At 43.0% G+C, this 27,966-nt stretch overlaps 1 protein-coding gene across 1 annotated transcript in view; it reads left to right on the top strand.

The window, feature by feature from the left end:
- heatr5b (HEAT repeat containing 5B) overlaps window positions 1-27,966 on the top strand; it is a 227,685-nt gene that overhangs the window by 144,266 nt on the left and 55,453 nt on the right. Inside the window, exons 24-27 of the mRNA XM_084321947.1 lie at window positions 1,362-1,543; window positions 5,610-5,678; window positions 11,737-11,916; window positions 24,997-25,231. Of these exons, the coding sequence (XP_084178073.1) occupies window positions 1,362-1,543; window positions 5,610-5,678; window positions 11,737-11,916; window positions 24,997-25,231 (666 nt within the window). The remainder of the gene's footprint in view (window positions 1-1,361; window positions 1,544-5,609; window positions 5,679-11,736; window positions 11,917-24,996; window positions 25,232-27,966) is intronic.

The following is a 27,966-nucleotide window of genomic DNA, read 5'->3' on the forward strand; positions in this document are numbered from 1 at the left end:
AAGACTATCGATTAGAATATCGTGATCGATTGTATCAAATGCTGCACTGAGATCTGTTATAGACATAGAATATACCTTACCCTTCTAAAAAGAATAATTCCCAGTGATCACATCGCCATCGCGATTACCCATGTATATGTCTATACTCGTGTATATGGTAAATAGGCTTCAGGCAACCAAATCTCGAGGCAATCGCTGTGTCTCTCTGTCTCCGAGGAGAAGGAGCCCTTGCAAAAATAAAATAAAAAGGGAAAAGGTGTATCCACACCAAGCCATTCCAGTTCAAAAGGTAGGCGATACTGCCACCTGGTGAGATTCAATCGTCATTGCAATTCCAACGTAGGCAGATGAGCCAGGGACACCTAGAGGGCTCCGGCTGACCGTATAGAACTGGGATCAAAGGAAAAGATCAAAGGATCAAAATCCGAGTATACTCAGGTTTTGGCGCTCAATGGTTGGAGAGATAACCCGACTTTATTGGGTATGGCGCCCAATGAGTTAATCAAGTGAAACTTGGATTTTTTTTATATGGGCGACTGGGTAATTCACTCTGCTTGACGAGTAGGAAGGTTGAGAGGGAGACATAGAGGAGACACAGGAGAGAAGGTTATTTATTGAGACAGTAGGAAGGTTGAGAGGGAGACCGAGTAGAGAAGACACAGGAGAGAAGGGTCTTTATTGAGACAGTAGGAAGGTTGAGAGGGAGACAGAGTAGAGGAGACACAGGAGAGAAGGTTATTTATTGAGACAGTAGGAAGGTTGAGAGGGAGACCGAGTAGAGAAGACACAGGAGAGAAGGGTCTTTTATTGAGACAGTAAGGAGACAGAGTAGAGGAGACACAGGAGAGAATGGTCTTTATTGAGACAGTAGGAAGGCTGAAGGGGATACAGAGTAGAGGAGACACAGGAGAGAATGGTCTTTATTGAGACAGGGCTTGCAGACCTGTAATTCACGCTATGCCCATGTGAGAGTTTCTCCCCCCTCCAGTACAGAAAAAGAAACTGTATGAAAACTAGACAGCTCTGTACACCACCGCAATGCATAACAATGAAACAACATGTCCTTTAACTCCAGACCTTCAGCAAAATTTTTTGTAAATCCTAAATCCACCCTCAATCTTGATTGTTTCATTGCAAGTCCATTGTGGTGGTGTACAGAGCAAACATTTAGAAAATTCTGTCAATGTCCAAATATTTATGGACCTTGTATGTGATTGTTATTGTGAAGCAGGGTGGCATAGAAAAAAAGAAGCCAATTTTGGCAGCGATTTTAAGCGTTCAGGTAACGATGTGTCTCTACACCATTGTCTCCAAGACAAGCCCCCTGTTTGACTCTGAATCCACACCCATCCTGTGTCCAGGTGACCTGCTGGTGCTCCACCTGTCTGACCTGATCCGCATGGCCTTCATGGCGGCTACGGACCACAGCAACCAGCTGCGGATGGCCGGGCTGCAGGCCTTGGAGGACATCATCAAGAAGTTTGCCTCTGTGCCTGAGCCCGAGTTCCCGGGCCACGTCATCCTGGAGCAGTACCAGGCCAACGTAAGTCATCCTGAAGTAGTACCAGGCCAACGTAAGTCAGTACCAGGCCAACGTAAGTCATCCTGAAGTAGTACCAGGCCAAAGTAAGTCAGTACCAGGCCAACGTAAGTCATCCTGGAGCGGTACCAGGCCAACATATGTCATCCTGGAGCAGTACCAGGCCAACGTAAGTCATCCTGAAGTAGTACCAGGCCAACGTAAGTCAGTACCAGGCCAACGTAAGTCATCCTGGAGAGGTACCAGGCAGTCACGGACCGGAGCACTTATGTGGTTTCTCTGCTTCCAGAAGTATGTCTACCATGTAAACAGATCTCACAATAGGCTGGGTTCTGCTGGGTTCTGCATGGGTCCACGAAACGTCCATGCAGTTGGTTCTGAAACGTACCAAGCGCTGAGCCTGTGGTCAAATGGTGAGATCTGTGTGTTTTACAAATGAATGGTCGAAAACCAGACCTCTTGACCTCTGTCCTTCATTATGTACAAGAAATAGATTAATTGTCTGAGAAGTAAAAGAAAGAACTAGACAAAGTTATATTGAACATCCTTGTGAATGTTTGCCTCAGCGTTTAAAGCGACCGTTGTGATTTCTGGAACTCTAGCCCTATTTCTTACTTTAATGTTACACTCCCAGACCAGCTCAAGTCTGGGAGAGTCAACACCACAGACAAGGAGTGGACAATGGTCTCATACCACCCTCTAGTGGTCACCAGCAGATGGTGCAGGCCGGCACATTAACCATGTTGACAAATGTAATGAATATAATTAATAGTATGATTAATGTGGTTTCATGGTGTGTGCTGTTGTTAACTTTCCCTCCCCTTGTTTGATGGTGTTCCCCTGTCTGGTTGTGTTTTGGTAATTATGCTTTTGTGTCCTTGTGGTTGATGATTTGTTTTAGACTGGCTTGCCAGCTGTTGTCAATTTGTAATTAGTCTGTTATTTAAGTGTGGGTTGTCCTCACTTGGTTGTGGCGTCATTCCTCCATTAAACCTGTTCCTGTGATGTCTTTGTCAACGTTCCTGCAACGTTCCATTCCTGCTGTCAATGGGCCACGCTTTAAAAGATAGGTATTTTCATGGTGTGCCACGATGTTTGCAGAGCTATATCTATATTCTATATTACAGCTATGGAGACAATACTATGGCTCATTTGACAGTCACTATCTCTCGTCCAACATGTAAAAAAGAGTACATTTTTTCATGTATAAGTTTGCGTGTTATCCCGTGGTGAATATTGTATAGTTTCAGCGTGATCCGGGCTAATTCCTGGAAGCTGAGTTTTTTTTTAGTTTTTTTTAAGTCGTTCGCATTGCTCGCCTGGACGCCTGTACGTTAATGCCAAGCAAGCAGTGCAAAAATGCTTCCGCATTCGTCACCGCACGCTAGTGCGGTAAAGCGCCCTTCTTTTCAGACAAATGCTACCGTGCGTGCACCGGCGGCGGCGTGCTCGCTCAGGTGCGTGCGTGCGCCGGCGTGCTCGCGCGAGGTGCCCGCGCATGCGCATGAGATCCCGCCTTGCGGAGCTCAATATATATAAGTCACCGCCCCTTATTCAGTATCTAGCAATAGCTCAATTGGCAAGGACACATGGCTGTGGATCCTATGGCTTGTTTGCTGGCGAGTTCGAATCCCATCGAAAATATTTTTTAACGTGATTTTTTTTTAACGTGTATTCTTTCGCCGGTTAAGGTTAGGCATGGTTAAGGTTAAGGTTAAGGTTAGGCATTGTTTCGGAGTTGGTTAAGGTTAGAACGGTTAAGTTTAGGCGCTGTTAAGGAGCTGGTTAAGGTTAGAGTTTGTCAAAGAGAATGGCAATATAATTTCTATGGTTAAGGTTAGGCATGGTTAAGGTTAAGGTTAAGGTTAGGCATTGTTTCGGAGTTGGTTAAGGTTAGAACGGTTAAGTTTAGGCGTTGTTAAGGAGCTGGTTAAGGTTAGAGTTTGTCAAAGAGAATGGCAATAGACAGCCTATTTCCGCGCGACCTGGGCGCTGGGCGGCGGAAAATGAAAGGCGCATTACTGCATGCCACTACGGTAAATTTTTGCACTGCTTGCTTGGCATAAAGCTACACGCCGCCTGGACACGATACTATTTCCAAATCAAAGGTATATAATAGGTACTATGTTTCATCATGAAGGCATCAAAGGGGGGGGGGGGTCGTTTTGTGATGCTCCGATCGTCAGCAACGGCATACGCTTTGGAGTATATGACATCGTTGCGATCGATGTGAAATCATTGTAGGATCAAAGTAGGGTTGATGTTCTATAGTCTTTACCTTTGCTAGGAAGTATTCCAAAATGAATATTCCAATTGTCTGATCGCGATTTCCAGTATTGATGTCCATTGGGTCCCTGAAATTAAATGGGACAAACTATGCATCAAGTGTGCTGGATGCGTTCCAAGTAGGGATTGGGCGTGAGTTACTCGTAGCTATGAGAAAAATCGATCTTAAATAATTAATAATTTTTATGAATTTCTTTTTTACATTTTCTTTTTTTTTACATATTTGTTTCACATGTATGTGTAAGATTATAACTGTTTGTTGGTTTCCTTAAACATATACGTGAATGAACAAAAGTAAGTTTAAAAAAATATATATATATTTAAAAAATTCAAACAAATATTTATTTCTTTTCCCTTTTTTATGCATGCTATCGCAGTATAGCATGCGATCAATCAATCTGGATTTTTATTTAAAATGCCCATCCCTAGTTCCAAGTGGCTCGAATTAAGCCTTTCACTTGTCCGGGTACCATTTCTCCACCCGGACCATATAAAATGTAACATGCAGTGTGAAATAAGGTTTCAAAGGGTAGGCGGTACTGCCACCTAGCAGGATTCAGCCGGCATTGCAATCTTGAGGTCTCAGAATGAGTCCCAATGATACACCGAGGTCCGTGAGACTAGGGCTGGGCGGTATGGCCAAAAATGATATCGCGATAACGATATGATATTGTTATCATATCACTCGATATCGATAATTATCTATATTGTTATAAGTTAAAAAATAACTTATTTTTTTGAACAACAGATGTATGTTTATTTTGCAGCTATTCTTTGTCGTTGCCGCCATCTTTAGTGTTACAGCCCCTCACACTCCAGTTCTCAGGCTGCAGCTGGTTTGAAAGCGAAAGTAAACAAGCTTCTCTGCTGGCTGTGGCTCCAGGGGAGTTGAATAGGTCTGGCTCTGCTAGTTTTTTTTCTATCTTTTGGCGCTTTTTTGGTGGACAAACCACCGCACATGTGCACTGTGACTCGCGACTGGAGACTAGCTCTGCTAGCACACACAGCCTACTGTGTACAGACGGTTTCAAACTATATTAAATTAGAAAGCAAACAAAATAAATAAAAGAGAAAAATAAATCTCAATTTGGTCAGTATTGTCATTTGGACAAGCAAAGCCATTACTTTAAGTTGCAGGCAAGAAAGACAAGTCTGTCCACTGTCTCTGGTTTTAAAACTGCCCTGTTGCAGGTCACCAAAAAAAAATATGCGATATATTTTTTTTCAATATCGATTATTAAAATATAATTATCGTTATCGTTTTATCGCCCAGCCCTACGTGAGACTGTAAAGAATATTAAAAGCGAATAAAAGAAAAAATGAGAAAAAAAACTATGAAAACCCGACTTTTCTCGGGTTCTGGCGCTCAACCGCTGGCGAGATAACCTGACTTTTTTCGTGATTGGCGCAGAATGAGTTAATGATGTTGTTGATCAGTCTTTCAGCACAATCCATGCTGTCCCTCGTACTGTTGGCCACAAACCAGTGCAAAGTCAATGGGGTCAAGCTCCTGTCTGTACAAGCTGACTGAGGCTCACTGACATCTACTCCACAGTGAACACAAAGTAGATTGCAGGGATCCAAACGTTGTATTGGTTAGTGGCTAACTATCTGGATGGATTGTGCTGAGAAAGGACTCTTATCAATCAACAACATCGTTGGTAAGTAAGAATAGGGCTCGGGTTCCATAAATCACAACTATCCCTATAAAGAGTAATTTCTTTTACACGCTATATGGTTGTTTGTTAAATTGTTATTCTCTTTCTCCCCCGCACGCACGTAGGTTGGTGCTGCTCTCAGACCAGCCTTTTCACCTGACACGCCGTCTGACATCACAGCGAAGGCATGCCAGGTAAGACGTCCCGAACACTCGGGTGGCAGGATGGTGGACTAGGTTGCCTAGTAGTTGTAGGGTTGCTAGTTCAATCCCTGGTGCTGATGGTGGACAATACTCAGACCCTCCAGATGGGAGTACATTATACTGTAAAACAACAGCTGTGATGCAGAGATCATCATAGCCGTGCTGATATACAGTATAACCTATGACCTCGAGTGCTATTCTGTGTTAAAGCTGCAGTGATTATTTTCTAACCACTAGAGGGCGGCAGGGAACCTCTGTTTACACAGCAGTCATTATTTTTCTACCAAACAAAAGCCTTGTCTTGTAAATACATTATGTACAGAAATAACGCTGCCTTGATGGTACAACCTTGCTGTAACCAAGAGACTTGCTGCGGGGGAAATGCTGTGCATGGATTACTAGGTTTCAATTTAAATACATGCAACTTTCTCTTGGGCATTTCCTGGTTGTTAAACAAGGTAGGTAAATACTTCACCTACAAACACAATACTGTTCTGACAGCACAATATTGATGTAATTAACAGATGAGAATACTTTTTAAATGCATAGGTTTATAAAATAGGTGGAGCTAAAGCACGGGCCGGGTTTTATTAACAAGGAAAATAAATGATGGAATAACAACAGGCTGGTGGTGCAGGGTTCAGTGATGGTGGATGAGGGTGGGGTGATGGGGAGCCAGTGATGGTGGATGAGGGTGGGGTGATGTGCCAGTGATGGTGGATGAGGGTGGGGTGATGTGCCAGTGAAGGTGGATGAGCGTGGGGTGATGTGCCAGTGAAGGTGGATGAGGGTGGGGTGATGTGCCAGTGAAGGTGGATGAGGGTGGGGTGATGTGCCAGTGAAGGTGGATGATGGTGGGGTGATGTGCCAGTGAAGGTGGATGAGGGTGGGGTGATGTGCCAGTGAAGGTGGATGAGGGTGGGGTGATGTGCCAGTGAAGGTGGATGAGGGTGGGGTGATGTGCCAGTGAAGGTGGATGAGGGTGGGGTGATGTGCCAGTGAAGGTGGATGGGGGTGGGGTGATGGGGAGCCAGTGAAGGTGGATGGGGGTGGGGTGATGGGGAGCCAGTGAAGGTGGATGAGGGTGGGGTGATGGGGAGCCAGTGAAGGTGGATGGGGGTGGGGTGATGAGGAGCCAGTGAAGGTGGATGGGGGTGGGGTGATGGGGAGCCAGTGAAGGTGGATGAGGGTGGGGTGATGGGGAGCCAGTGAAGGTGGATGGGGGTGGGGTGCTGCCTAGAGGCTTCCTCTGCTGCAGTAAGTGAGTCATCTCTCTTGAGAAGAAACTGTATCAAGTTAGACTCACATTTAGAATCCCAGTCTCCACGGCGCATCTGTTGCATTATGGGGTAGCGTTTATGTATTTGCCCCTTCAGTTACTACTGACTTGGATCGTTATCACAGTTGGCACAATTAGAGAGCAAACACACAGCAGCACCTTGATCTGCCCGAGGTAGATTCACACTCACACAGTTACACACATTCATACCTGTAAATGCTTAGTCTATATGAAAAATCAGTCCCCGTTTGAAGATTTTTTTTAAAGATTTCCAGTTCCAGTGTTCCATTTGGCATGTATAACCCGTTATTATCTCATTAATTATAATTTTAGAATGTTGAAATCAGTGTGACTGTGCTCCTGAAAAAGTATAGTATGGTTTATTTGTATTGGGAGAGATACAGACATATTAGCTGGTTGAACAACATCTATATGTGTGGTAATAATGCAGATATTGAGTGTCTGTGAAAATGCGCATGGCACACGTCTCTGAATCCAACGGAAGTGAAAAAATACGCTTCCAGGCCGCGAGTCGCCCGCCCACTCGCGGCCGGTGTAAACAGCGATGCCCGTTAACATGGGAGCGAAAGTGAAGCGCTGATCGCCCGCCCGCATCCCATGTTCGGTGCGTTTGGGCCATGATGCTGCTCTGCGTAGTACAATACACCCCAATCTGACACTGCTGGCCCTAGAGCAGTTGAGGCTTTATTGCTTTGCTCAAGGGCACTTTAACGGTGGGTTTTGAGAGTTGCTTCTGCCTCAGACCAGTGTGAGAATGGAACCGTTGACCTTCCTGTCACTTGCCTGACCTCTGACCTTAGGCCTCCGCTCCCCCCAGAACATCCTGGGCTTGGAAGCCTCAAAAAGTCAGTCCATGAATATCGTCCTTGTATTAAGATATAATGGCATCAACCAAAAATGTAATCATTGTAGGCATTTGTATTGCTGCGCACAGGCCAGCTAGTCTGTATCAGAGTGTTGCAGGTGTTTGGTTCTGTGTCTCGCTCCTCCTTGTTTGTTTATTATTCCAAGGTCGTGAATGAAGTAAAATACTGACTTAAAGCAATTATGCTACTTTTAGTGATATAGACGATAGAGGAAAATATCTACCAATAGAAATGTTTCTCTCATCCCACGATATATCTTGTCATATCGAACAGCCCTAATCTCGGCATGTGGACTGTGTTTTTTGAGGGATTCTGGTGTGCTGGTATCTCTACTGCTGATATCCCTTTAACACTTTTAATGCCAACAACGATATATATCTCGTTTGTTCATGCCGACCGTTCATTGCCAACGACGAGAGATCTCGCTTTTTTTTATATTAGCGATTTGAATTCATATTTCATCAATCTAGTCTCACGTTAGTGCTGCAAACTCTCTCTGAGCTCCATTGGGAAAATACCGCCCCCTACCGTCTCTCCCTGTTGTACTGCACCCCTTAGGAATGGATTGAATGAAACACATGGGGGGGGGGGGGGAATCCAGCTTCCTCATTTTACTTCTCAGACAAGTCACCCGAGAGGATCGGATTCATTGCCGAGCCCCAAAACAGCATGGAATACATATTTCCAGTACCTAGCGTTGGATCAATAAACACGATCGATATTTGGAATGGCAATCAGGAATTGGAATAATCTTTTTGGAGAACATCTGATCTGAGGTAAGGAATCTATTTTACCAGTCTTAGGATAATCAGATCTTTTTTCACAGAGATATCAACGTGTGCCCTATGTGTGTGCGTGTGTGTGTGTGTGCTGATCAGGAAATGAGAGAATCGATTTTTCAGCTCGCTTCTATAGCGTGCATAAGTACACATACTATCGATAATCTAGCGTTTATTTGAAAATGATTCGAAAAATGACAATGTTTTTTGTGTATTCCAGAATATTCCAGTAAAGGGCGATTATCACAGAATCTTTATATTTTCCTGAAACTTAAAAAAAACGAGCGTTTTTCAAACGCAACGGAAATGAACAGGTAAAAAAAAACAATCCGTTTTGACAATGTTGACTGCAAACAAGTCATTGATAAGCTACGGCCAGATTAGACAGCCATAATTTAAGACATAGTTTATGCGTTTGCAAATATGAGAGCTCTATCATTGAAGTGGGTGGTGGCACGGAAGCACTAAATCGTGCACCGAGCTCTGGCATTGAAAGTGTTAACAGCCAGAGACACTGTTGAGTCATCCATCCCTTGAATGCCCTTTGAGCTGTGTGGAGGATGAGTGGGATCAGAGGGAGGCAGTATAAGGCTTATATAAAACACTCCTCTCCTCTCCTCTTCTCTATTTCATACTCTGCTCTCTCTCTCCTGTCTCTCTCTCTCTCACTCTCCTGTCTCTCTCTCTGTCTCACACTTTCCTGTCTCTCACTCTCCTGTCTCTCTCTCACTCTCCTGTCTCTCTCTGTCTCACACTTTCCTGTCTCTCTCTCTCTCTCTCCTGTCTCTCTCTCTCCTGTCTCTCTCTCTCCTGTCTCTCTCTGTCTCTCACTCTCCTCTCTCTCTCTCTGTCTCTCACTCTCCTGTCTCTCTCTGTCTCACACTTTCCTGTCTCTCTCTCCGTCTCACACTCTCCTGTCTCTCTCTGTCTCACACTCTCCTGTCTCTCTCTCTGTCTCACACTTTCCTGTCTATCTGTCTCACACTATCCTGTCTCTCTCTCCGTCTCACACTCTCCTGTCTCTCTCTCCTGTCTCTCTCTCTCATGTCTCTCTCTCTGTCTCACACTTTCCTGTCTCTCACTCTCCTGTTTCTCTCTCTCACTCTCCTCTCTCTCTGTCTCACACTCTCCTGTCTCTCTCTCTGTTTCACACTTTCCTGTCTCTGTCTCACACTCTCCTGTCTCTCTCTCTGTCTCACACTCTCCTGTCTCTCTGTCTCACACTCTCCTGTCTCTGTCTCACACTCTCCTGTCTCTCTCTCCTGTATCTCCTGTCTCTCTCTCCTGTATCTCTCCTGTCTCTCTCTCTCCTGTCTCTCTCTCTCTCTGCTCAGTTTTACCTGCATGTATCTCTCTGTGGCCTTCAGCTTCAGGTTGTATCCTCTCCTGTAGGAATGACTCCTCCCCTGTCCAGGCAGAATGACTCCTCCCCTGTCCAGCAGCCCCCTCAGGTCCCTTGACTCCTCCCCTGTCCAGCAGCCCCCTCATGTCCCTTGACTCCTCCCCTGTCCAGCAGCCCCCTCAGGGAGTTCATCTTGTAAACTGCAGCAGTCCTCGTTCCAGAAACATGTTCTCTGTAGAAGGAGTTCATCAGTGATGGGCAAGCTACTTGGAAAATGTAGCAAGCTACACTACAAGTTACTCTCGATTAAATATAGCTCAACTACAATGGAAGCTATCCCCAGATAAATGTAGCAAGCTACACTACAAGAACATGGCAAAAATAGCTAGCTACATCTGCACTACTTTTTTTTTTTTTACTTCATGATCAAGTTTCCATCAAACAGGCAAAAAAAATGCTCAGTTTCTTTTCTATTCTATCTTTATGTATTATTTATCCCTAAACTCTGCATCTTCTGGCTGCCTGATACCCTCTCCTAGCTGAAACCTGCCCACTTTATCAACCAAAAACACACTTCTTCAATATCTGAATTTTAACTAATAATAACTTACTGCATTTTACTATTATGCTACCATGTCTATACTACCACCAACTATGCTAATATGTCTATACTACTACAGTATATTATGTACTCAGAGTATAACACTCAAGCTTGACACTGCTAGACAAACAATACTATTTATCCTTGTCTGCTAGATATGTACCACTCCTGAATGAATGAAAACTTTATTTAACAGATTGCAGAATGGGTACAATACAGTACGGCTCAATACACACAATTGTTAAGGGGATGCAGACCTGAGAAAGACGTTTGTCTTGTTTCCATCAGAAAGTGCCAACACAGCCCAATGCTGCAGTGCACGGCGGCAGTTTAACAACATTATTATTATCCCTTACCTTAGATACGCCGCGCCTGCATCCCACAACTTCATCTTTTCCATTAATTCATTCCATGGAGAGGCATTGTTATTGACATCATCTTCATCAATGCCATCACAAGCCCTGGAAACATCGAATCCCTCTGCCATTTCGTGCAGACTGGTTCATTCATCAGTGGTCTGTTTTGATTTTCACTTCCTGATTTGCGGTTGGAGTCCCGCCCTATCCTGCCTCTGATTGGCCTACCCGTAATGTTTTGGCTTAACCATACCCAATTGTGAGTCGTCATACTCATATCTAAACCAACCAACCAATCATAGTGGGTTTTCTACGGGGATTTTTTTTTTCTCCTCGCAAATCTTTATAGTCTAGACTGTTTCTCCCGATATAGTAGCGTTGTAGCGTTTCCTCGTCGCTACGTCACTACTTCGTTCTATAAATAGCTGCGCTACAGAAAACGCTAAATGATTCAAAAGTAGCGACGCTACCATCACGCTACTGAGAAATGTAGTTAAGCTATGTAGCGTCGCTACTTGTAGCTAGCTACTGCCCATCACTGGAGTTCATCTTGTAAACTGCTGCAGTCCTCATTCCCAGAGCAGTTCTTAAGACATCATTCGCTCCTGCGTAAAAGAATAATACGCAATGTTGAATTTGAGGAAACATTTCTGCACTGGCACTTAAATTCAATGAGGAACTGCATGAACCATTGTTATAATTACACCTGCGTGCGCAGAGCGCTAGGAAAGGGGGTGTTGCAATCACTCCTGTCTGTGTTTGTATTTTCGTGTGTGTGTGTGGTGCGTGTGTGGTGTGCGTGCAGGTGTGCAGCACGTGGATCGGCAGCGGCGTGGTCAGTGACCTGAACGACCTGCGGCGCGTGCACAACCTGCTGGTGTCGTCTCTGGACAAGGTGCAGGCGGGGAAGGGCTCGTCCAGCCAGCTGTACAGCGAGAGCGCCACCACCATGGAGAAGCTGGCGGTGTTGAAGGCCTGGGCTGAGGTGAGGAGAGCCAGGAGAGCACAACATGCATTCAGTCTTTATTTATACTCAATAAATACACTGAGTAGTTAAACTAATGTACAGTCATAGTGCGTTAATAAATACAGAAACATCAGACAATTAAGAGCACATTTAAAAAAAAGTATTAAATATGCCCCGCCACGTCATTTGATGTGGCCCCCCAAGAGCTCTGGTAAAAAAACGATTTTTTTTTTTTTTTTTTTTTAACATTAATCTTGGGTGAAAAAATAGCTGCGTTAAAATAATTGTGGGTTAATGCGTTAATAAAGCTTTAACTTTGACAGCCTTAGTTATTACACATTCTTACACATACATGTATGTTGAACATCTGAGGTATTGATGAAGTAACAAAGGAAAAAAGCCAAAAGCACTTACTCCTCAGACATTATTTGACAATTTTACAACCCAAAATACAAAAAAGATCCAGGCGGAATAGGTAACAAAGGGTTGAAGAAATATTGTCTGAACTGTCAGATGCAAACTGGCTGTGTGACATAACCGAGCATCTCGCTCAATTGAATAAGAAGCTGTAGGGACGCAAACAAGTCCCACCCAAAACTTGACCAATATAGTTGTGAACTGAGACAACCCTTATTTTGTTATTTTTTAGTACAGTTACAGTTGTGTGTTCATGCAGACACATAATAGCAATTTCATTATGAATAGAAAATGGTGGACCCTGATGTAAAAAAGTCGAAAGTCTTTCTCTGGTCTGCATCCCCTTAACAATTGTGTGTATTGAGCTGTACTGTACTGTACCCATTCTGCAATCTGTTAATTAAAGTTAATTAAACTATCTTCCATTAGTTGGATGTATGGCCTCTGCAAGGTTGTGTGCAGCCATTTGTTTTTGTAACATCTGCTACATCTGTCCCACGTGTTCTTTGCAGCTCATTTGTTAGTTCTGCCCCTCTTGACTGTGACAAAAAGGTTTTGAACAAACTTAATGTCATAGCTTGTATTTGATGATCTTCTTCTTTGTTATTTACTTGCATGGTTTGATCATTGATTAATGGAGTAATATGGGGTTCTGATAAACTAAAATTATTTGTTAAAATAACATAAGCTAACATATTTTTATATCTATGCAAATGCATATGCAATATGTATAACTTGAATAAGTAATAAATACAGAAACAACATGTTTAACAATATGTAAATGAGTAGCTACATTTATTTTACATTACATTAACATTTATACGGTCTTTGGCCCTTTGAGGGCAACCATAATGCTGATGTGGCCCTCTGTGAAAATGAGTTTGACACCCCTGTAGGGTATTCAATGAGGCAGGGGCAGAGAAGCCAAGAGCAGATCTACCAAATGTAGTACAAACTCTACGTACTCTGAGTGTAAGACAATCACTGGATCAAGTTCAGTACAAACTTTAAGCACTCTAAGTGTAACCACACTTATCCCACATAAAACAACTAATAATAGACAATGTACAACTCATGTCAAAATTAGGGATGCACAATGTAACAGTGATCATATGGTTATCAGCCAGTATCCGTATCGGTCCAATGAGCCAAACAGCTATATATCAGCAAACATATATCAGCTGGTGATAATGATTTTTTTTTTTTTTTGATAAATTTTTTTTTATTATTATTCACATGAAACAAAACACATTAAACACAATCACAATACATAGAACTTCACAAGAAAATAACAAAAACAATAATAATACAGAATAACAATTTATACAGACAAAGAGAAAAGAAAACAGAGTTCAACCTTCTAATTTCTAAATCCAAGGGGTACTATCTAATAAATGGTCTTTCCCAGTGTTCAGCCCCGATTCCCGGCCGTGTGACCTTATATTAATAAAACGTACATCTCCAATTCACCACAAGGACCACTTTTTGAGAACACGACCCGAAAACAGAGCAATGAACCTTCATGAAAAAACAAAAACCTGTAGAGGTGTTCCATAGACTCACAGAGACTGTGTAAAAGTGACCAAACAGTGAAGAAATAGTTAAATAGCTGCCCCCCCATTAAATCCCCAGCTAAACTCAAGAGGACAAGACAAAAGACAAGACCGACAAAACATTTCCTCCTCCCCCTCCCAAGAGACCGCCGGACCCCCCCGATCAAGCACCCCAACCCCGCTCAGCCGCACACGGCGGTCCTTACCTTCTCAGCTGCTGCGAACCACAGGTCAATGCCAGCCTGTCCTACCCCAATCACCCGCGCCATGGATATCTCAAGATAAATCACATCCAATAGTGTTAGGGACCAGTTAATCACTGTAAGCTTCTCAGGCTCCTTCCATCTCATTGCTATTAGCTTCTTCGCTGCTGTGACACCCGCTAGGACAACCCTTTTTAGTTGAACGGACGCAGGTAGTGTCGTTATATCGTTCAGGAGTAGCGTAACAGCTGTGAATGGGATAGTTAAGCCACACAGGTCTGAAAGTTTGTCCGTTATTGACCTCCAGAAGCGGGCCACTGGTGGCCAATCCCAATACATATGCATATAAGTGCCAGTGGCCTTTTGAGAGCACAAAGTGCACCGAGAGTCGGTTATCAGTCCCATAGCAAATAGCTTCCTAGGTGTAAGATAGGTCCTATGAATATAATTAAAATTAATTTGCTGGTGATTGGGGTTGCGGGAAGATAATGCCACATTTGCCCAAACATCATCCCAGTCAAACTCGGGGTCCAACTCCGGGATATCCACACGCCAGATTGTATCCAATGATACATTTTTATACGTGGATTGAATTAAGAGCGTATAAAAGTCTGAGACAAACCCTCTGGATGTCGTCCTGTCCACTATGAGCCTGAGGAAGGGGTGTGGGTGCAAAGCTTGAGCCCACGGCACGCCATGCGCCCTCAGTGCTGACCTTAGTTGAAGGTAAAGAAAGAAGGACTCGCCGGGTAGATCATAAAATTCTCTTAAGTCCTGAAACGCACGGAGGCCGTTCTTATCATAAATATCCTCCAGAGTATGCACTCCCCTCCTTTGCCATTGAGGAATATTAACCGGCTTGTGCCCAACAAGTAATTGCTGGTTATTAAAAATTGGAGAGTCCAGGTGCCATGGGCATTTAACCCCACACGACCTCTGTACATTACGCCACGTTTGGATCACGTGAGTTATGATCGGTCCATACCTCAGCCGGCATTTCGAAATAGAGACAGTGGAGTACACTACATCCTGCAATCTTAGCAATGAGACCGCCGCCGCTTCTAAGGAGCGCCACGATACAGCCTCTACAGGGTCTAGCCAGCACATCAGAGGTCTCAGTGAAAAGGACCAGAAATAAAGCTTAAAATCAGGGATTGCGAGGCCCCCATCTTGTTTTCTACGTTGAGTAGTAGCCCTTTTGATTCTCAGGCGTTTGTTATTCCAGATAAACTTAGATACCATCGATTGTACCTTGCGCCAGTGGTCTATTGGAGGGGGCAGGGGGAGTATTGAGCTAACAAAATGTATCCTAGGCAGGACGTTCATTTTGATTATGGAAGCCCGGGCTTGTAAGGCGTTAGGAAGGGGCGACCACCTGTCTAGATCCTGGCGTATTTGATCATAAGTACCCGTGAAGTTGTACTTAGTAGTTTGGTTCAGCGTGGGGAATATCTCTATGCCCAAGTATTTAAAATGTTCTACTATGGGGATATCAGCTGGTAGTCGTACCGCCTTGGCCAGCTCATTAAGAGGTAGGCAGGCTGATTTGTTCCAGTTAATCTTAAAGCCTGACATTTTACCAAAGTCGTCGATTATTCTCAATAATTTTGTGGCCGACCGGGAGGGGTCGTCCATGAAAATCAGCAGGTCATCCGCATAGAGAGCAATTTTGTGTGGAGTATTATTGACCATTATGGGGCCGATGTCCTCCGATTGCCTAATAAATTGGGCCAAAGGTTCGAGGGAAAGCGCGAACAGTCCTGGGCGCAGAGGACAACCCTGTCTAGAAGATCTGGAGACTGGAAAGAGTGTGGAACAGTTTTTGCCTGTCGGTATCATCGCAGACGGCGAGGCATACAGGACTTTAATCATATGAATAAAACTCTTCCCAAGACCCATGACCTCAAGTACCTTCCACAGGTATGACCACTCAAGTCTGTCAAACGCCTTCATGGCATCCAAAGACAGAACTGTGGACGGAGTTGTATTGTCTTTACTGTTATCGATTACATGCAACAGCCTCCTAAGATTATCTGTAGCCAGACGCCCCGGGATAAAACCAGTTTGATCGCAGTGTACCAATACCGTCATAAATCTCTGCAAGCGGCGGGCCAGCACCTTGGCAAACACTTTTGAATCGGCCCCGAGAAGACTCAAGGGCCTATAGCTACCACAATCATTGGGATCTTTGTCCTTCTTGAGAAGTAAGGAAATCAACGCCATGTTGACATCTCTTGAGAACTCCTTGCTCGATAGCATAATTGATCATATCGAGCATCAATGGACCCAGTTGGTCCCAAAAAGCTAAATACACCTCGGGTGGAATACCATCCCAGCCTGGTGCCTTGCCCCTCTGCATTTCAGCAATCGTCTCCCTCAACTCCATAAGAGTGATCGGTTTCCCCAGTTCCTTGGCCTCTTCCTCAGAAATGTGGGGTATCTCAAGCCCGCCAAAGAACGATTCAAATTTAGAGTCGTCGAGATTAACCTCTGAGCTATATAACTGCGAGTAAAACTCTTTAAAAGTGTTGTTGAACATATACCATAATATTAGTCACTCTTCTTTTGTTACGAGAACTAGAGGGGTAGCCATAGTCGTCAGACGCAAATTAAATATCGAATTGAAAGGGGTATGGTCGGATGCTGAGGGGCGCATAACTATAGCTAGGATTATACACAATAACAGGAAAATTGCATTAGCAGCGGTATATGCCCCAAATTTGTACGAAGTGGGTTTCTTCACTTCACTAACCGAAGAAATGTTAAACCATCCCGAATACTCATATATAATAGGTGCGGATTTTAATGCCATTTGGAACCCAAGGATGGACAAAACTTACCTTACCTTTTCCAGCGAACAAAAAAATTCATCTAAAGCATTAAAAGATTGGTCGAAATCAACAGGGGTAACTGATTTATGGCGTTCACTTAACCCCATGACCCGCAAGTACTCCTGTCGTTCGTCGAGACACAACACACTATCCAGAATTGATTACGTCTTTGCATCCCCGAGAATATTTGATAAATATGAAGTGGAAATTACACCCAATGCGCTATCAGACCACTGCTACTTAATCCTGAAAGCAACATTTGGTACACTATCTTCCCGGGCCCCAAGATGGCGTTTTAATTCTATGCTGCTTAACAACAATGAATTCATTACACAAATTAAAGAAGCCCTCGCAATATTCCTACGGGATAATACTAACTCGGTGCAAGATCCCAGAATATTATGGATGTCGGTAAAGACTATGATTAAGGATTTCTCGGATAGATTTTCCTCCATATTGCGCAAAAATCAAAACACAAAACTATCTGAAATGGAAACGCTTTACTCAACGCTTTTTAATTCTTTAAAATACAACAACTCTACTAGACTAGAAAACCAAGTAAACATTCTAAAGACAGAGATCAAAGCAATATACAGACAAAAATCGGAATTGCAAATACGCAGCACAAGACAACAGCAGTACTTCCAAGGCTCTAAACCTAGTCACCTATTAGCCATGCGACTAAGAATTAATGCAAAATTTGCAGATATAACTGCCATTAGGAAACAACAAGCTCTAGTAACAGAACCCAAAATAATAAACGATACATTCAAAGAATTCTACTCCGATTTATATAATTCAGAAACGACCTTTGATCAAGACAAATTAGACACATATCTTAATCAAATTACTCTCCCTAAAATTACGGAGGAAGACGCTAAACAGTTAGAAGTACCGATCACATTAGAAGAAGAACTCAAGGAGGCCATATCCGGAATGAAAAACGGCAAGGCTCCGGGAATTGACGGTATCCCATCAGAAATTTACATTTCTTGCTGGGACATATTTGGACCCTTATTACTAAATATGATCTTATACTCAGTCAAAGAGGGAAGTTTCCATAAACACCAAAATACCGCACTCATTTCAGTTCTTCACAAAAAAGACAAAGACCCCACTGAGTGCGGTAGTTACCGTCCTTTAAGCCTCCTTGGAACCGATGTCAAACTGTACTCTAAGATATTAGCCATCAGATTGCAAAAGCATATGACGTCTTTAGTCCATCCGGACCAAACAGGCTTCATAAAAGGTCGTCTGATCAATGATAACATAAGGTGAATACTGCACGTACTAGATGCTGACAAAGAGGACAACACACCTAAGGCGATACTATCCCTGGATGCTATGAAAGCATTTGACAGGTTAGAATGGTCGTTTCTATGGGCAGTATTAGAAAGGATGGGGTTAGGAAAAGGATTCATTGATATGATTAAAGTACTATACAAGGACCCATCGGCCAGGATTACAACAGGCACATTCATCTCCGATATCTTTCCGGTATCACGCTCAGCCAGACAGGGTTGCCCTCTTAGTCCCGGACTATTCGATCTATCATTAGAACCTTTAGCACAATTTATAAGACAATCCTAACACATAGAACCAATAGTAATCAAGGGCACACATCTTAAAATTAGTTTATATGCGGACGACGTAATATTGTTCATGCAAAACCCCAACAACACATTGCCGCATATACTCAAGTTGATAGAAAACTTTGGTGATTTATCGGGATTTAAAATAAATTGGCCTAAGTCGGCGTTTCTTCCTCTTAACACCAGTGCAAAAAAAGACACAACCCTCCCAGGTGCGATACCTATGGTCAAACATTTCAGATGCTTGGGTGTGGAAATATTTCCCACCATAAGACAAACGGTGAAGCACAATTACACAAAAATACAGAACAAAATCAAAGACGACCTGGACAGGTGGGCAAAACTTAAAAACTCAGTACAGGCAAGGGTATCAATAGTTAAGATGGATGTATTACCAAGAATCAATTTCTTCAGCTCAATGCTTCCGTTACCTCCTCCAGAGGGCTACTGGAAAAGATTACAAACCTCCACATACAAATTTATTTGGAATAACAAACCACCTCGCATAAAAAGATCCACCGCACAGAGAAATAAAGCAGACGGTGGCATGGCAGTCCCAGATTTTTTACAATATTTTAAGGCCTTCACTTTAAGACCAGTGAAGATATGGTCTGATCCCCAGGCTTTGGTATCTTGGAGAGAATTAGAAGGAAACATGGTAGCCCCACAGAGACTGGAAGACATAGCACACACTAAACTTTCAATCAAGCATTGTGAGCGAGAATTTGGCCCAATAATTACCCATGCAATCAGAACATGGCGGGAAACACAAAAGAAATATCCTAAACCTCAAGAATGGCATAATCACACTCCCATATTCAATAACAATGCACTCTTAATGGGAAAGCGACCTATAAGATTCCCTATATGGGAAGAGAAAGGCATACACACATTAGGGGATATTTTTAATAACAAGGGCCTCTGTAGTTATGTCGAAATATGTATAAAGTTTAACCTCACCGAGTCCACATGGCTTTTTTACATACAGTTACGACTTTGTATGAGATCTCACGGTGTTCCATTACTAGTACCAATTGAACACCACAGATACCACAAATTTTTCTATGAAAGAGATACATTGGGAGGTTTTGTATCAAGTTTTTATTATCAATTACTAACGTCCTCGTATGAAACCCTTCAAATAGACACTGTCTGGAGGAGGGATATACCAGACCTGGAATATGACTTTGATTGGCAAGGAGCCTGGGCAAATGTCCGACTTACATCAAGGAACCCGGATCATCAACAAATCAATCTGAACTATATTCACAGGACATACTTGACTCCTATAAGGCTGTGCAAAATGGGGCTTATACAAGACTCCAAATGCTCCCAATGTACAAATGGGGACGAAGGAACATTTATGCACATGTATTGGGACTGCCCACCAGTTAAGGCATTCTGGAAAGATGTATCCCAACAATTATCAACACTCGTATTTTGGAATATACCTGTACACCCCGCGGTATTACTATTGAATGATGTTTTTGAGTTTGCAGTGAATCCACAACTAAAAAGATTGGTTTTATCGGGTATCACAGTAGCTAAAAAACTGATCGCATCACGTTGGTTTCAACCGGAAAAAATGTGCCGAAAAGTGTGGTTTCTTACATATCTTGATGTGATATATCAAGAAATATCTACAGCAAGAATTCTGGGGCTCAATGAATCCAAAATGTCAATGTGGTTAGAAGTGGTGGAGAGAATAAAAGCTAGCTTATAATGGTGGTGTCTGGTTAGGAGTGAGGGATAATGGAGGTACTATCCAAGAGGGGGTCTGGGAGGGGGGGGTTTGAGCTGGAGCATATGTGTGTAGGGTTTTAGAAAATAGGTATTAGGGGTATATTATATACTAACATTTATATAATTGTAATTTCGCTGGATATACACTGTATACGGCTAAAATGTTATTATAGACTATTTTTGTTTTATCCTGTTTCTGTACTTGCATATATTATAACCACCTTTACTGAAAGTTTCATTATGCATTGTGTGTTGAGTACTGACTTTTAATAATTTTTTGTTTTGCAATAATAAAAAAAATATAAAAAAAAAAAAGTGTTGTTGATCCTTTTCGAATCAGTAGTGATTGTACCCTGTCGCGTCTTGATCGAGGGGATATCCGAGAAATGATCATTCGAGCGTATTTTCATTGCCAATAGATGGCTAGGCCTGGAGCCGTGAAAGTAGTAATTTTGCCTTGTCCTATGTATCAAGAACTCAGACTGTTGTTTAAGTATGGAGTTTATTTCCTTCTTGACTATCTTACGTTGTGTGTTTAGTCGATCACTATAGTTAGTTTGCAAAGATGCGTATAGATCCGCATATAATGTTTCCAGTCCTTCTAGTTTTTTTGACCGGGATTTACATAAGTTGGAGGCGAAAAGTGTGACATGACCCCTGATAAATCCTTTCAATGCGTTCCATAGGACCCTGGGGTCATCGACCGTGCCAACATTGATCTGCAAGAATTCAGCTAGTTTACTCCTGAACTCAGAGCAGAAATCATCGTTCTTTAATAAGGTTGAGTTAAAACGCCACCTGGGAGCTCTCGTGGAGAGCCTGCCAAAGGTTGCCACAAGGAAAATCCCCATGTGGTCCGAGAGAGCCAGGGGAACCAATGAGACGTCGAAACTATCAAACAAATTAGGGGATGCGAATGCATAGTCTATTCGAGAGAAGGTTTTGTGTCTGGCAGACAGGTGAGAGTAATCCTTGAGGGTGGGATTGGATAAGCGCCATAGGTCTGCGAGCCCAGTGTCCTGGGCCCACATCCTGAGGGCCTTAGAGGACCGTTTTTGTGCTTGTTTCAGAGGATCCGGACCTATCCATCTCCGCATCCCAGCACGCATTAAAATCGCCACCCACAATGAGAGCGTATCCAGTAAGTTCCAACATATTCTTCGTGATTGTATTATAGAACGCTGAATCAAATGTGTTAGGGGCATACAATGCTATTATTGCCATCTTCCTATGAGAGAACTCAACTTTTACTATAGTAATCCTTCCCTCCGTGTCCGACCACACATCCAGGACTTTGATATCAAGGTTATGTCTTGTAACTATGACGACTCCTTTCGTCTTATCATCGGCTGAGGATGAGGAGATAACGTGATATTGTCGATTTGCTAGCCTTGACACATCACCCACCAATAAATGCGTCTCACTAAGGAGAGCAATGTCAATATTTCTTCTCTTCAATAACCAAAGGACACTGGCACGCTTGTGTGGGGCGTTAAGACCTCCTGCGTTCCAAATTAAGATATTCAGTTTAGCCATGGTCGAGTTTGTCTAAATGCGTAGAGAACATACCAGTGCAGCCAGGCTGAGTACAGAGGCGCTGATCCAGGCGGGCCCAGACGGTCAATCCCAGGAGTTCAGAGGAGGAACAATTACACACATATAAGACAACAGCACATAAAACACATAAAAATACCACCCCAGTTACAACCCCCCCTTCTACTCTATACCCTAACCCACCCGTCCTATTATAAGCCCTCCTATACCCACTCTCCAATCCCCACCCTATGCCCCATCCACTAAGGATGGTCATCTTCCTATCATTTCCCACTAGAGTCATGGATCCAATAAGACGCTCCCCACTCCGACCCCCCTCTAGATAAACCCCTGATTAAACCCCCACTAGTCCAATAAACACAAATAATAATAAAAATAAAATTCAATAAAGATATCGGTCGAAAACCACCTGAGCCTTGGCCCTAACATGAGATAACCATAATGGAAAAAATAGCCATTATTATATAATAACTCAACATCACACCTGCAACCATCTATTTCCGAGTCTGCGCTTCAACGTCGCAATGTTATAGCACAAATGGATGAAGGAAAATTCAAAACAAAATTAAATTAAAGCATACCAGCCGATAGTCTAAGGCAGGATCGGGTCACAGGTAAATTGTGCAAAATTGTGCAAACAGATGTCATTTAAACAACGACAATAATAAGAAAGGGAAAAAAGGGGGTTATGGTCAAAGTGCACACCTGTAACAGTCCCTCTGATCAGGCACAACGGCTGAAATGACATAACCTATGTAAGAATAGAATTAAACACATTCATTAACCCGGGGATGGTAATAGGCAATACCTGACACAACCTGTTATCATATATTGTTCCAATAAAGATATCGGTCGAAAATCACCGTGAGCCTTGGCCCTAACATGAGATAACTATAATGGGAAAAAAAATAGTCATTATTATATAACAACTCAACATCAACCCTGCAACCATCTATTTCCGAGTCTGCGCATCAACGTCGCAATGTTATAGTACAAATGGATAAAGGAAAATTCAAAACAAAATTTAATTAGAGCATACCAGCATATAGTCTAAGGTAGGATCGGGTTCCAGGTAAATTGTGCAAACAAATGTCATTTAAACAACGATAATAAGAGGAAGGGGAAAAGGGGGTTATGGTCAAAGTGCACACCTGTAAGTTCCCCTCTGATCAGGCACCACGGCTGGAATGACATAACCTATGTAAGAATAGAATTAAACACATTCATTAACCCGGGGATGGTAAAAAGCAATACCTGACACAACCTGTTATCATATCTTGTTTATATATATATTCAACCGATCTTCTCCTACCGGAGCCCAAAGCTCAAAACAGCCTGGATATAAAAATAACAGCATACAAGAAGTTAGTTAAGGACCCGATCACCGTTGAATTGTGCGAGCCGATTACACTTAAACAGCAACAACAACCAAAGTGCATAAATATTAACGGGTCTCGAATGTCTCAGCGCAGACGATAGACGCAGCCCGCTAGCTAGCCCGAGGCTAGCGCGTAAGCTAGTGATGAATCCGGATAGCACGTTAGTCTATTATGTACATTGTTCAGCTAGCTCGTTAGCTTCCAAAGAGGCGATACACAAGTACGACCATGAGGTCAGCTTTAGCAAGTAACAGAAGTCATTGGGAAGCCCCGCTAGTTGGATGGGCAGTGGGCAGTTAGCATGTCTGGGCATGACAGCAAGTGTTTGTGAATAGCCGGCCCTAACAATGTATTCAGGCCCACATCGCCACGTCACTCACCCGATATAGTTATCAAGCTACATTCTCGGGTATCCCCTCGAGATATTCCTTCGCTTTATCCAACGACCAAAATGAACGCAGACCATCGACCTTATCCAACACAGATAATTTCGCGGGAGCGAATAGCGTGGGCCTCAGGCCTAGTTTCCATAGCCTGGACAAGACGACTTTGTATTCGCCTCTCTGTGCTTGAACCTCTGGTGTAAAGTCTTCGAAAATGGCCACTTTGTGATCGCCAAGCCTCAGATTACCCCTTCTGGCACGAGCCGACCGCATGATGAGTTCCCTCTGCTGAAGCCTGTTCAGCTTGACGATGATGGGCCTCGGCTCTTTGTTCACACCAGGAGTGGACCTGCCCGCTCTGTAGGCCGACTCACAGACAGGAGGGGAGGAGAGGACGTCATTTCCCAGTATTTTTTGCAGCAATTCCGGCATGGTCTCAGAGAGACGGCCTTCCCCGCTGCCCTCCGGTACTCCAACAATCCTGATGTTGTAGCGTCTCTCCCGGGACTGTATTTCCTCAATTACCGACTGTAGTTTGGTAACTTCAGCCTGCCTAGCCAGCAGGGAGGACTCGAGATCCACCATCTTCTCGCCCTGTAATGATACCTCCGTCGTTAGCGCAGCTAGCTCGATAGCATTAGCCGAGGAGACAGCGTGCAGCGACTCCATCTTGTCTATCAGCGGGACGAGCGCCAGCCTTATTTCCTCTGATATCTCTCAATGAAGGTTGACACAAAAATCCGCCAGCACTTTCTTTTGTGCTTCAGCGGAGCGTGTCTCAGACTCTGCATGTAGCTTGGTCATGACCAAGAGCACAGCTTCGCTTATCTCACCGACACCGGGCGATGGTGCGGCCAGGCCCGGTGGTGGTTTGCTGGTTGGGGCGCTCATGGATCTGGTTTCCACCACCGGCATCGCAGAAAGTCAAAAAAAAAGTCAACGACAGTATTTGAAACACGACAACTTAGCAAGCAGACAAAAAACAAATAAAAATAAAATAAAGACTAATGTGGAGAAACGTATATTCTGCACGGTAGAAGGGAGCTCATGTGAAACACGTCTACTCCATGATCGCTCAGCTCCGCCCCCCTGTGATAATGATTTTTTATTGATTGCATTGGTTTGATGAGCAAGATTGTTGTAAAAAAAATAAAATGTATGTAATTTTTTTTTATTATCATAGAAATGTGTTTTATTTATACAGATCACATCAATATTGGTAATATCGGGTATCGGCCATAAAATAAATGTTATTGTATCGGCCAAAATGTTCATATCGGTGCATTCCCTATTACAAAATGTATCATCAGTGCCACAAAAAGAAGCAGAAGCTAAATAAACAAACAAACTAAACTAAAATAATGAAAAGGTTTCAGGCACTTAGTACAAAAGGCTTTTGATGATGAGTGTGGCAGGGCTCATGTACATGCCCCTCCCCCCCAGGTGTACGTGGTGGCTATGAAGATCAAGAAAGAGGCGGAGTCAAAGCCAGCCCGTCCGGCCCGCAGCGAGGACGAGGACGAGGACGACCTGGGCGCTGACATACTTCCTCCCGACAGTCTGATCACGCTGGTGCAGCCGGAGCTCCCCTCCCTGAGCCGGCTGTGGCTGGCCATGCTGAGGGACTACGCCTTGCTGACGCTGCCTGCCGAGTTCTCCAGCCAGCTGCCTGCTGACGGTACCTGACCTCCTCTTGGTTCTGTTCAAATATACCTCCTGACAGTACCTGACCTCCTCTTGTTTCTGTTAAAATATACCTGCTGACGGTACCTGACCTCCTCTTGTTTCTGTTCAAATATACCTGCTGACGGTACCTGACCTCCTCTTGTTTCTGTTCAAATATACCTGCTGACGGTACCTGACCTCCTCTTGTTTCTGTTCAAATATACCTGCTGACGGTACCTGACCTCCTCTTGTTTCTGTTATATACCATCAGCTGCCTCCTGACAGTACCTGACCACCTCTTGTTTCTGTTCAAAATATACCTGCTGACGGTACCTGACCTCCTCTTGTTTCTGTTAAAATATACCTGCTGTCGGTACCTGACCTCCTCTTGTTTCTGTTATATACCATCAGCTGCCTGCTGACGGTACCTGACCTCCTCTTGTTTCTGTTATATACCATCAGCTGCCTCCTGACAGTACCTGACCTCATCTTGTTTCTGTTCAAATATACCTGCTGACTGTACCTGACCTCCTCTTGTTTCTGTTCAAATATACCTGCTGACGGTACCTGACCTCCTCTTGTTTCTGTTATATACCATCAGCTGCCTGCTGACGGTACCTGACCACCTCTTGTTTCTGTTCAAAATATACCTGCTGACGGTACCTGACCTCCTCTTGTTTCTGTTAAAATATACCTGCTGACGGTACCTGACCTCCTCTTGTTTCTGTTATATACCATCAGCTGCCTGCTGAAGGGTACCTGGCCACCTCTTGTTTCTGTTCAAAATATACCAAAGAAATGGTTGGAGGAGGCATTTTCCGCCCTCCACTGTAAAATGGTAAATGGTGCATTTATATAGCAGCTTTTATCCAAATCGCTTTACAATTTGTTGACGGCGGAGGCAACGGGAACCATCTGCAATAAAAAAAATATATACATCTGTTTTATCTAATAAGATAACATTTTCAGTTTGTTCACCTCATTCCAAAAGTTTTTATTGCAGTAAAATAAAATTGTCGAGCTAAAAACCTAAAAATATAATATCGGCTATATGGATATAATATCAAAGCAGGTGTAAAATAACAAATAACAAGTTTGCTCTTTGTATCATCATGGCTGTTCATTGTATCATCACGGCTCTTCATTGTATCATCACGGCTCTTCATTGTATCATCACGGCTGTTCATTGTATCACGGCTGTTCATTGTATCACGGCTGTTCATTGTATCATCATGGCTGTTCATTGTATCATCACGGCTGTTCATTGTATCATCACGGCTGTTCAATGTATCATCACGGCTGTTCATTGTATCATCACGGCTGTTCATTGTATCATCACAGCTCTTCATTGTATCATCACGGCTGTTCATTGTATCACGGCTGTTCATTGTATCATCACGGCTGTTCATTGTATCATCACGGCTGTTCATTGTATCATCACGGCTGTTCATTGTATCATCATGGCTGTTCATTGTATCATCATGGCTGTTCATTGTATCATCATGGCTGTTCATTGTATCATCACGGCTGTTCATTCAATCAATCATCTTTATTAACAGACACAGGGTCCACAGAGTAAAGAAAACACACAAACATAATCAACAAATTACATCACACTAATAAAAGAAACATAAACCAATAGCAGCTCTACAACAGGGCACTGTACCAATATTTCCAGATACAGGACTGGAACTTGATGTCACTGAGACTAGGTTGAGTCAGCAACATGATGATCCTGTTCATTGTATCATCACGGCTGTTCATTGTATCATCACGGCTGTTCATTGTATCATCATGGCTGTTCATTGTATCATCACGGCTGTTCATTGTATCATCACGGCTGTTCATTGTATCATCACGGCTGTTCATTGTATCATCACGGCTGTTCATTGTATCATCACGGCTGTTCATTGTATTATCACGGCTGTTCAAGTTCAAGTTAAAATGTCTATTAGTTGTCATACAAAAATACAGAATACTTTTATATGAAATGCTTCTTTCTGTTTTGCTCCTGTGAGTGTGCTAGATAAAAATAGATAAGTATGAAATAGAAAGTCAAAAGTACGTAAACAAGTGTAAACAAAAGTGTTCAATATACATATATACAATATACAATGCAGAGTAGAGAAAAAGTAACTGAGTTACAATATACAGTACAATGCAGAAATGGGATGAGGTACAACTTAGGGTAAGGTGCAATGAGGTATGAGTTGTAGTGCAAATATCTTTACCAATAAATAAATATCTTTCATTGTTCATTGTATCATTATGGCTGTTCATTGTATCATTATGGCTGTTCATTGTATCATCACGGCTGTTCATTGTATCATCACGGCTGTTCATTGTATCATCACGGCTGTTCATTGTATCATCACAGCTGTTCATTGTATCATCACGGCTGTTCATTGTATCATCACGGCTGTTCATTGTATCATCACAGCTGTTCATTTTATCATCACGGCTGTTCATTGTATCATCACAGATGTTCATTGTATCATCACGGCTGTTCATTGTATCATTATGGCAGTTCATTGTATCATCATGGATGTTCATTGTATCATCATGGCTGTTCGTATCATCACGGCTGTTCATTGTATCATCACGGCTGTTCATTGTATCATCATGGCTGTTCTTTCATTGTCTTGCATTACAGGCACTTTTTCAAAAGCATGAAAATGGACAGAAACGTTGATGCGTTTTAATTTCACCTCATCAATAATGTTTGTTGGAATATTGAAATTCATTGTG

Source organism: Notolepis coatsorum (assembly GCF_963971535.1).
Source record: "Notolepis coatsorum genome assembly, chromosome: 9".
Classification (NCBI taxonomy): Eukaryota; Metazoa; Chordata; class Actinopteri; order Aulopiformes; family Paralepididae; genus Notolepis; species Notolepis coatsorum.